The 11315-nt window shown below is 37.4% G+C and overlaps 1 protein-coding gene across 2 annotated transcripts; it reads right to left on the bottom strand.

Annotated features, from left to right (window-relative positions):
* LOC18791862 (LRR receptor-like serine/threonine-protein kinase ERECTA) lies at window positions 991–8539 on the bottom strand. Of its 2 annotated transcripts, none has more exons than XM_007225306.2 (27): window positions 7973–8539; window positions 7476–7614; window positions 7286–7357; window positions 7116–7187; window positions 6930–7001; window positions 6771–6842; window positions 6588–6659; window positions 6393–6464; window positions 6214–6285; window positions 6056–6124; window positions 5892–5963; window positions 5712–5783; window positions 5384–5455; window positions 4974–5045; window positions 4818–4889; window positions 4667–4738; window positions 4447–4518; window positions 4260–4331; window positions 4105–4176; window positions 3927–3998; window positions 3666–3734; window positions 3488–3559; window positions 3264–3337; window positions 2968–3096; window positions 2171–2518; window positions 1682–2052; window positions 991–1568 (listed from the first exon to the last, which is right to left on the bottom strand). In XM_007225306.2, the coding sequence occupies exons 1-27, from the start codon at window positions 8070–8072 to the stop codon at window positions 1188–1190; spliced, it is 2976 nt and encodes a 991-aa protein (XP_007225368.2). In that variant the 5' UTR covers window positions 8073–8539; the 3' UTR covers window positions 991–1187. The 2 variants fall into 2 exon arrangements, with proteins under 2 accessions (XP_007225368.2, XP_020410403.1); XM_020554814.1 differs by having other exon boundaries at window positions 2171–2521; window positions 7973–8538.

Raw genomic sequence — 11315 nt, forward strand, 5'->3', positions numbered from 1 at the left:
AATTATGTGGTTTAGGGAACCCATTGTGGATGCTTTTAGTGTGTGTGTTTGGACGACAGATTAGTCTATTTCAGAATTTTAACCCCAAAAAAAGAGTCAATTTCAGAATTTTCCAAAAAAATTCTTTTTTCATCAAGGGAGGTAGAACCTTTTTAATGTTATGGGAAAAAAACAATTGGATTAACAGTTAGTAAGTAAAATTCCGAGAGTTCTCAAGATTTGCACATGATGAAATTTAAGTAAGGAATTTGTAGAGCATGTTTGATGCAACTTTCAAACTCATGCCTCTTGATATGAGTCTCAAGTTCAGGTCGACAAAGGGATCTGACTTTCAGGCCAGAAGTCCCCGATTTCGAGTTCAAAGTTCGGGAGCTTCTATAATATGGGGCTGTTGAGGAATTACAATGAGGGATTTAATCCGATTTAATTCAACAGTCCAATAATAACTCTACACTGGATCGAACAGCTATTGAGGATCTCCTCATTATAACCTCTCATTCTAGCCTCTCTGTCAAAGTCCCGTGTCTCGAGGAGTCACTCGGGCTCAAGTTCAAAGACTCAAGAGTCCAAGTGAATAGCTAACAAGTTATCCCATTTAGTCTACCGTTTTACCTAAAAAGGTAATTTCAAGAAAATATTAATGTTTCAAGTGATCAAATTGCGATCAATTTGATTTGAATTTTGAAAGTACAAAACGCAATGACATATTGTTTAAATTCACCGGAGCTTTCAATAATGGCAAGAGGCAACCTACACAAATATTTCAACTTCACAGACTGACACGGTCCAGCTAAGGGGTAAAGGCTCCCACAGTGCATTATTGCTGGTGACGCATATAATGCACCTCCACAACCAAAAGGACCACGGGCTACACCCAACTCTTCAGAGCCTGAGCACAACCTGACTGACCATGTGGAACTCTAACTGGGGTGGGGGGCCTAATGCCAGTGGGTCCCGGTGGGACAAGTCAAAATTACTGCCATGCATGCATAGATGAATCTACTTACTGCACTTTATAAATCTGTTACTAAAAAAGGTTGTTCGTCTTTTCCTTCTTTCCACCTACAGCAAACTGATGCCAAATCTTTTATACACATTTTCAATCATCTGAGCCCTTCCTACTTTCCCACTACTTTTTGGAGATGCTTAATAATATTACAATAATTCTTCCTCCAAATGCTTCTTCTTCACTCACTGTTCTGAGATATTACCTCTCCAAACTTGAGAAATAGCTGGGCATCTGAGGTGCTCATGGACGGGCAATTTAGCATGTGGGGGGTTTTGAGATTTGCATACTCATCCATGTAGCAAGGCACTTTGGCAGATGGGAGGAGCTGTGTGGATGCAGGGTTCAGGGGGGTTGATTGTTTTGGCAGCGCGGGGGATGGCACGAGACTCCCCAGCACACGAGTTACTTCATGCATAGTTGGGCGGTCTGTTGGCTGCCGCTTTGTGCATAGAAGGGCAAGCTGGAAAACCTTCTTCACTGCTGCAAGGTCCATGCACGTGGCCGTGACCTCAGGGTCTACGGTTTCCATGACTGCATTGTTCGCAGTCTTAGATAAGATCTGATCACAAACATGAAGCATTGTTTGAGAAACTGGGTGATTGAATATTGTTTGGATGCATTGTAATCATTAAGAAGAAAAATAAACACATGAAAATAAGGAACATGACTCACTAAATGATGGAGATTGGATTCATTGTCTACAGCTTTCCTTCCTGTTAGCAACTCCAGCAGAACGACTCCATAACTATACACATCAGACTTCTCAGTAAGGCGGGAAGTTCGAGCATACTCAGGGTCGATGTAGCCAATTGTGCCCATTATGTAAGTAGATGTATAGGACTTTGACGTGCACAAACTTTTGGCAATGCCAAAATCAGTTAAATGAGCCTCAAAATCCTTGTCCAACAGAATGTTAGACGACTTCACATCCCTGTGTATGATGCGGGGACTACAATCATGATGCAGATAGGCAAGCCCTTGGGCTGCTCCGAGTGCTATCTGAAGACGAGTTGCCCAGTCAAGCTTTTTCTTTTTGGAGGGGCCTAGCGAAAAAGGCAAAAATCAATAATAAGAAAATAATTAGATATTAGTTTTCTTGTTTTCTTTGTACCACCATCATAATCATGCATGAAAAATTGTCTAGAAACATGTGAACCTCACCATGAAGGAGATCCCAGAGACTGCCATTGTCCATGTAGTCATAAAAAAGGAGGTTTCCAGAAGATGACAAGGAGTATCCTTGGAGGCTGACCAGATTCCGATGCTTGATGCTTCCAACTGTTGCAAGTTCTGTCTCAAATTCCTTCAAGCACTGAGGATAATGAGAGTAGAGTTTCTTGATGGCCACTGGCTTGCAATTTTTAAGAACACATTTATATACTGTACTTGATGCACCATAACCAATAATATACTTCTCACTCAAGTTTTCAGTCATCCTCATAATGTCCTCATAGACATGAAGTGCCATATTCATGTGAAGAATCACTAGCTTTGGCGTTGAGTAATTAACTGCTATTTCACAAGCAAATGCAATTGATTAGCCACAAGTTTCTTCTACTACACTAGACCTAACAAGAAGATAAATAAACAATTACTCAACCACAAGTTAACCTGTGTAGTTTTTATTATTTTAATCCAACCAAACATGCGGTTTTGCTTTACTACATCATGATTACCAGAGTCAGTAAAATGTAAAGAATCTGACAACAGAGAAAACAAACATTTGCTAATACGCAAGGAAACCTCATTTCATTGTCGTTCTTATCATTAGCCAACTGTATGGTTTCGTTCCATCTTAAAAGGTGTTAAATCAATTGGGTGCATTATATTTTCTGGTCAAGTCAACCTATCTACTAGAACGTCTTGAACAGAACTTCAATGCTTCAATAAAATAAAGCATATGAAACCTAAACAATTGTGTGCAGTAATAGAATAGTTATATAACAGGGAAAAGGTACCTGGCTTGTCTAGTGAAGTTTCTGGAAAAGGAGTTGGATTATATGGCCGGCATGCAGCAATAAGGATCATGAGAAGAATCACAAGGGCACCAAGAGCAATTCCCAGGATAGCCGCTTTGGATATTGTGGCTGCAAAAGAAGGGGATATGATTAAAAGTGAAAATTCATCATACTAAAACATATGATGTGTATCCACCGATTCTGTAGTCAATCATGTCAAATTGAGGTAAAAAAAAAAACATATCAGTTCTCTTTAAATGCTCAGCATATTACTTGATAGTATTAGTCATGTTTACCTCGTTCTGTTGGACGGGACTCGTGACATGGAGAATTGAGCCAATAGCCGCAAAGATTAGGATTTCCAACAAAACTGCAAACAAGAGGGTACATCAGACAAAAAATATGGAAAAAGGTTCTCCTAGAAGCAACTATGGCTTGCGGACATCAATGGAGTAAGCTGAACTCTCAATGAGCAGCTAAAAGTGTATGAAATTTAGGACATATAATCAGATTGCCTAACCTGTCAGGTGAAAACCTTGAGAAGTTATTGCTTGTGGGAATATCACCTGCCAGGTTGTTGTAAGATACATTTCTGCAAGGATTCAGTCATATTAGTGCTTCAAAATAAAATCAAGGACAATCTTGCATCAGGTTGAGCGACATAAAAATGAAACTAGAATGTTTTCAATTTTACTCACAGTACAGCAAGACTGAGGCAATTTATCAGCGGCACCACATCCCCAGTTAAATTGTTGTGGTCTAATCTCCTGTAATAGTTTGCATTAATTTAAGGAAGTAATGACGAATTCAATAAGCAAACCAGTAACATCAGGTTCAATTATAAAGGTTTTAACCAAGTCATTAGCCATTTACTGTAAACAAGATTGCTACTAAGATGCAACAAACGGCTAGGGGTTAAAGCTTAGCTCAGCACAAACATAGCACGCTACTCTTCTTACAATGAAAACATGTTCTGCAGCTGACTGAGCTCTTGAGGAATTAAGCCTGTGAGGTGATTACTTGAAAGATCTCTGCAAAGCAAAGGCATTGTGTTTATACAAGAACAAGCATAAAGGACAGAACAGGTATCCATTTATATGATTAAAACAAAGTTTTAAAGAATCAACCAATACTTACATTTCCATAATGCTCCTTAGGTTACCAAACTCTCCTGGAACAAATCCTGTCAAATGGTTTCTACTCAAATTTCTACCACAAAATATCACGTGTCAGGGAATAAAAAGAAAAGAAAAACCATAGCAATTAAAAAAAAATAAAGCAGTTGAACTCACAGCTTTAAAAGATGTTCCAAATCCCCAAGTGAGGAAGGTATGGTTCCACTTATTTTGTTATTAGAAAGATCCCTGTGCAAAAATATTCATATACATTATTAAAAGAAAATAAACATAAGAAGAAAATACCAGAAGAACATGCAATACTTACAACGTATCCAAAAAGAATAGGACATGTAAAACTTACAAAGTATCCAAATTACCAATCCGAGATAGCTCAATTGGAATTGAGCCGCGAAGATTGTTGGAGGAGAGATTCCTGAAAATGATAAATAACATACTTGTCACAGCAGTGAGACAGAACCCTTAACTCGTACTTTCTACCCAATGAACATGAATGATAATAATAAAACAAAAACTATAATATGTTTTAAACTTAAATCAATGTTCATATTGGTGGAACTTACAGATAAGTCATACTCTCCAACCTCTGAAGAGCAGGTGGTATGGTTCCAGTCAACTTGTTCCCATGCACATTGCTGTTATGAAACTAATTAGGCATGACTAACTTAAACTAGGTTGATAAATCAAAGTAAGAATTTGAGGTTGTATTCTTACAGGCTGTTAAGATTTGTACACGAGCTAAGATTATCAGGGATATGCCCTTCAAGATTGTTGTTCGCAACATTTCTGCAAGAATGACGATCAGTAACTCAAAATTTAAGACATGCAGAAACAGTTCTTATTTAAAAACCTCATGGAAAGAGAACCTACAGGTCAAACAAATCAGTAAGCTTCCCAAGTTCAGGTGGAAAATGTCCTGTAAGCAGGTTATCATTCAATTCCCTGCAAAGGAAAATCAACGGTTAGAGAGGAAATGATGTCTGAACAATGAACATTCCTTACCTCATACTTAAATACTCTACAAACAAAGATGATCTATCTATTATGTATAAGGTAACACAAAAAAGGGTGGAGAGTAAACAAATTAAATATTTTCATAGAACATCATATCCAATGCTCAACAATTACTCAATGGCAAGGATAACATCAAAAGAGCAACCCATGCAGTTAAATGAGAAAAATTAGTAAAAACAAGACCTCCCAACTTAGACACACATGCAGTCCACGTCAATAGTTATGAAAGAAATATATTCAAAAGGAAAGAGAAAAAGTTTTCATACAAATAATGAAGCTTTGTCATCTGTCCAAGCTCCGGGGGTATTGATCCGTTAAGCTTGTTGCCATGCAAATATCTATAGAGTCAAGATTTGGAGTCAGAACATTGCATACAAGCAACACATATATGTTTTCTATAAATTTGTTAAGTAATCAAGTCTAACCACAGAACTTAATCCTCACTACAGATACAAATGTGTAGATAGAAATTGTTGATAATCTGTTGCATTTGACAGAGGATCAGAATTTTATGAAGCCATACACCAACATATTTCACAACTATTTTCAAGAAATTTTATCCCTGGTACATTTCATAATTACACATGTACTTACAATTTCTCTGTATAAGTCAAATTCCCAAGGATAGGAGGGATTGGTCCACTTAACATGTTGCTGCTCAAATCCCTGGATAGATAGTGAAGAGATAAGACACAAGAGAGAGAGAGACAAGAACTCAAAACAGTAATTATTTAAAAATCCAAGAGCTTCATACAGATACAGTTAAGCACTTACAATACGGCGAGTGCCTGCATCAGGCCAATCACAGATGGGATAGGCCCAGATAGTTTATTACCTTGCAACGACCTTGCAAAAACAAATGGAGGAGGAATTGATAAATCAATAGTTGATGATTTTGTGATGACATATAAAAATGCAAAGAAATGGCAAGCACATACAAGGTGGCTACTTGCAGAAACCCAATATTAAACGGAATATCTCCAGTTAGCTGGTTGTAGGACAGGTCCCTGCCAATCCAAAGGGTTGAAACATATTTGAATGATCCAACTTAGGCATTACAAGATATTTGTCCTCATAAGTCGGATGAAATACGTACAAGACCTGGAAGGCGGTGCAGTTGCCTATACTTTGAGGAATGCTGCCAGTCAAACTGTTGTTTCTCACATCACTGGCCAATAATAGAGAGTACGTTAGACCAGGTTAAAGTGCATTGTGTGCTGCAAAATATAATATTCCCGGAAGCTTGAGGAATGAAAGTGTTAGATGTTAACTTACAAATACCATAACCCAGTTAACTGGCACATATCTGGAGAGAGTGTTCCAACTAAATTGTTCCCTCGCAAACCACTACATTAAGACAAAAGTGATTAAATGGGCATTGCATGTGAAATAACATCACCAGATGAAGTTAGCAAAGCCGACAGAAAAATGGAAAAGGAAGATTTAGTATCAACTTAACAATCTACTCACAGATACTGTAGAACTTCATTCCAGTAAATAAGTCTTGGTATTTCCCCACTGAGATTGTTCTGCGCTAGGTCTCTAGAAGAAGCATGCCAGAAAAATAGGAAATTCAGTCACGGTTATTAAATACAATAACGATGAGATTATTAAATTGAAAGAACTTGAATGGAGATTGGAAAAAGAACTCACAAAATCTTCAGGTTCGGAATCTGGGACAAAGTTGAAGGAAGTGGTCCAATCAACTGATTATTTTTTAAGATTCTGAAAGTCCAATAAAAAAGTAAGATTCATATAAAATATCTGCAAGTCATTTTTTATGTAATAAAGTAAGCTTCTTCCGGTACTTACAGATTTTCCAGTTGCTTCAACTTGGATATCGAAAATGGTATGTCTCCATATATCTCATTGAAGGACAAGTCCCTAATAACACGGTTAATTGATATATTCAATCGATTTGGCGTTAAAAATGACATCTTTATATCCAGCAGAAATTAGAAAACTTTAAAGCAACTTTAATAAAGTTACAGAAATTACAGGTTTCTCAAAGACGAACAGTCACCAATCTCATCTGGGATCTGGCCTGATAGACGATTTCCCCTCAAATCACTGATCAAAGAAGACACAATGAAAATCAATCTCTGCATAAAAGTCACCCAAAAATGAAAAAGCATGTGAAATAGTTGTAAGGAAGTGACGAAGAGTACATGGACTGAAGGCCTTTGAGATTTCCAATTGCGGGTGAGATTTCTCCATCAAGATTTAGACCTGAAAGATTACTGCACACAAGCAATATAAAACAGCAAACCAAAATGAAACAAAAAGAACACTTGATTAAGATAATATTTAGAATAATTAAATAAGTCAACCCAAAAGAGAAGGAAAAGGGCTTCTTACAGTGCAATGACATTGAAGGTGACATTGTCGCATGTGACGCCTCTCCAAACACAATAATCTAAAGAGGGTGCGTCTGTCCAGTCATATAGAACATTGTCCACATCCCTAAATGACTTCTTTATCTCCAGCAGCGTTGTTCCTTCATATTAAAAATGCAATCAAAATCTCAGGCTCGGAATAAGATACACTTGCAAAATGATAAAACCCAATAAAATAAACTAAAACCCAGCTAGTCACTGTTCATTATTTCCAAGCTAAAAGGTTTTTAAGGCTCAGTGCAACGCCCCTACACTAAACCCAGATAACATTTCAGAACTTTCTTGAGAAAACAGATGGTTATCCCCTGTTTGGCTGCAGAGAAAGAGGGCAACAGTATAAAGATAACAGAGACTTGCTAATATCAGGCACTTGAGCTAGCTTCGTTGAAAGTTCAAAACTTTCGTGCATTTTCTGGGTACCCAAACAATGCAAAAGCCTAAACAGAGTCTCTAACTCACCATCCTCTGAATCCACATAACCGAAGCTCACACAGACAAGCAGAACCAGAAGAACAAAGTCGACTCGAAATGCCATAACTGCCCTCCCATTAAACCTCATTTCACAAATTACCCGCCAAGTCTCCTCTTCAGGTACACCCTCAAAGCCAAAGAAGCCCTCGTCCTCGTCCTCCTCCCCCTCTTGGACCCGCCTGCATTGAACCACTTTCACAGATATAGAGCTTGAAAGAGGCTGAGGATATTTTGGGTTATTTAAAACTCTGGAAGTCTTTGCTTTGGTCTTATCCCTTTCTATTTTCTTCAAAGTCTTCACTGGGTGACGACCGACCTGATGAAATATTCAGAAGGAGCTTCAACTCATAACTAAAGCCTGCTATTGTTCAATCACATCGCTCTGGCGCGTAGGCCTCTAAATATAACTGTACCAACTAGAGAGAGAGATAGAAATGCAGAGTTATCTAGAGAGAGAAAGGAAGAGGGAGAATTATTTCATGGATAAAGTTAAGAAGCCACATGCCAGTCCTCTCTGTTCTGCTATAAAACCTGCAACATTACTGCTCTTTCAACTTTCTATCTCTTGTATATATTTTTTCGGTTTTCGATTTTCTCTTTCGCTCTCTCTGAGTGTCCACTGTGAATAAGTGGTCACTTTCTTCTTTTTTTTGGGTGAAAATAAGTGGTCACTTTCGGTGGGTCAGGTATATGTTTATTTTTATTTTTATTTAAATTCTATTATTGCAAAATGGCCCTTCACTTTTTCGGATTTCTTGGTTTGTAATTCTTTTCGGTAAGAATTACCAGTTACATCCTATATGTATTTCATCATAATCATTTTGTTCTTTTGATAATGGTGATATTCTAAATTACTCCATTATGAAGGGAAGGGGATCAAATTCGGGTATAGGGAAACGGGCCCATAACCTTGGCCCATAGATCTAACCCACATCTGCTAGTTAATCACTTTCATTCTAAACCCACATAAGTTATTTTATATATTTACAAATGTGTCTTTTGTTGTATTTTAAGTTATCTTTATTTATTTACTTATACTTAGTTCTTGATGATAAACGTATGTTAGCATAAGTGGTTAAAAATAACTATTCATCTACACCAGATCACATGCTTGAATCTCCCCCCATCCAAACTATAAAAAAAAAACTATCCCTCCATTAATATTGCTTGTATAAAAAAATTGAAAATAACTTAAAATTTACATGAATTAATACTATGCATATAATTCGTGAAGTACCTAGATGCATGTACCATACAAGGAAAGACAAACATGTTCCCATAGATAAACCTATTTTGTTTTTGGTGGGAGGGAATTCAATTTTATGTCCTTCATCTCTGCGATAAGGTTAAAGCTCGGTTTCTTAAAAATAGATAAGGAACAAATAAACAATAGTTGTAACATTTGAAGTTTTCTTTCACTTTTGTGTTTGTGAATGCGACATTCATGTTGCTATCCAAACCAAAGTACAAAATTATCGTTTTATTATTTAGTCATAGTTTTGTTTTGTTTTGTTTTTTTTCCAATGTTGGATATACTATGAGGTTTAATTTCATGTTTTCTAGTATTTACGCACAAAAATAAACATAAAATATATCTAATAATTTGTAAATAATTATAATACTTGGGCCTATCGTTGAATATGCAAATCATTATTTTCTTTATTTTTTCGGGTGGGTCGTTTATTCAGGTGTTTAGATAAGATGCCTCATCGGTTAGCTCGTTTTGCTCTAACCCTTGAAGTTAGGTGTTCATGGTATGGTACTTACCCACATATATCATACATGATCTCCTTATAAATAAAAGTTGCCGTTTTTTATCAAAATAAAAACAAACTGCAAAACACGAATATTAAATAAGAAAAGTTTTTGTACCCATAAGTTACAAGTAAAATTAACATGATATAATTAAATAATACTCTCCACCTCAAATTAAGATGAGCGAATCCATGTATTTGTATTGGAAGCAAAAATCATTAAATAAATTTAAATAAGGTTCCTTCAACCTCCATATTGGCCTTATCATGAAGATGGGCGTATGTCCTTTCGCCTACACATGCCTTCATTCAGGAAGTGGTCCAGTGGACCACGGTCACCACAATTATTTCTCATATAGTCAAAAATTAAATTATGTTCATTTTATATTTTACCGTATAAAGGGAAAGTCATCCCAGGCAGTAATACAGTAGAAAACGACAATCACTAAATAAATTAAATAAAACGACAATTGGAAAGCAAAAAATAGAATAAGACAATAAGTTAGTGAAGTACGGTAAATTCGAGAATAACCACGGTAAAAACTGATGAAACAAAGTGGCGGCCCACAGGGCCCTTCGTAGTCTGATTTTACTCGTATCAAGCTGATCAAAGTGAAGACAGAAAAGCGAGAATAAGTTACTCGCTTTCGTATTTTTTTCACCTCGGGAAGGCAATTTGTCCCCGTCCTCTCATCTCACTCTCTCAGCCGTCTGACACAGCGCCATGATTTCGCGGGTCCCACCCGACCCGAAAGCCTGGCGACTGACGACACTCATTGACGGCCCCCTCTCCCTCCGTTAACGTCCATGTCATCGGTCGTTTTCACTCCTTTGTGAGCTCCGTTTATTTTATTATTTGTTTGCTGTTAAATTTAAAATTTTTAAAACCAAAAAAAAAAAAAAAAAAGCGATTTTGATGGTTAACTAATTTTGGGCTTTTCGTTAATCCGCGAATGTTTCCGGGATTAGAGTGTGTTCCTCTTAATAAGTGTCACTTCTCTTACTCATGATAAGTGTCACTTCTCTTTCACTTAAACTAATATTTTAATTACACAAAAAAAACATTAGTTGTATTTCTGTATTTGCCCTTTTTATTGTTTAAAATAATCAACAATCCAAAAGGGGGTTCTTCAATCACCCGATCCCCACCCCAACTCACCCTCGCCCTCGCCCCACCTCTTCCTCCTCCTCCTCTGGTAAAACCCAACAGTCAACAGGACGATCACACCCACAACTCATCTCTCCTTCTCCCACCTGCGCAGCCACGCCCACCTCCCACCCCAGCCACTAACTTCGTTTTCCCACCCACCCAGCAGCCACATGCATTTTCCAACCCACCCATGTTTGATATTTATTTTATTTTATTTTACAATACCTCCTTCTTCACACATCTCTGCACAAAAATATGAATATGATGATTTTGTCATCTTTGTATTTTGTTATTTTGCAAAAACCCAAAATTTAGGGAGGATGGTGGGCTAGAACCGATACATAGAGATTGGGGAGGGGGTGGGGGTGGGTGTGGTGAGAAATTGCAGGGAGAGTGGGTGGGGTATGAGGGCAGGGACGATGGAGAA

Source organism: Prunus persica, chromosome G1 (assembly GCF_000346465.2).
Source record: "Prunus persica cultivar Lovell chromosome G1, Prunus_persica_NCBIv2, whole genome shotgun sequence".
In the NCBI taxonomy this organism is placed as follows: Eukaryota; Viridiplantae; Streptophyta; class Magnoliopsida; order Rosales; family Rosaceae; genus Prunus; species Prunus persica.

Coding starts and splice junctions, on each gene's coding strand:
- LOC18791862 (XM_020554814.1), bottom strand. CDS start 8,072: ATGAGGTTTAATGGGAGGGCAGTTATGGCATTTCGAGTCGACTTTGTT. Junction 6,465..6,587: donor AATGAAGTTCTACAGTATCT/GTGAGTAGATTG, acceptor GTCTTAATGTAG/TGGTTTGCGAGGGAACAATT. Junction 4,332..4,446: donor ATTGGTAATTTGGATACTTT/GTAAGTTTTACA, acceptor ATTTTTGCACAG/GGATCTTTCTAATAACAAAA.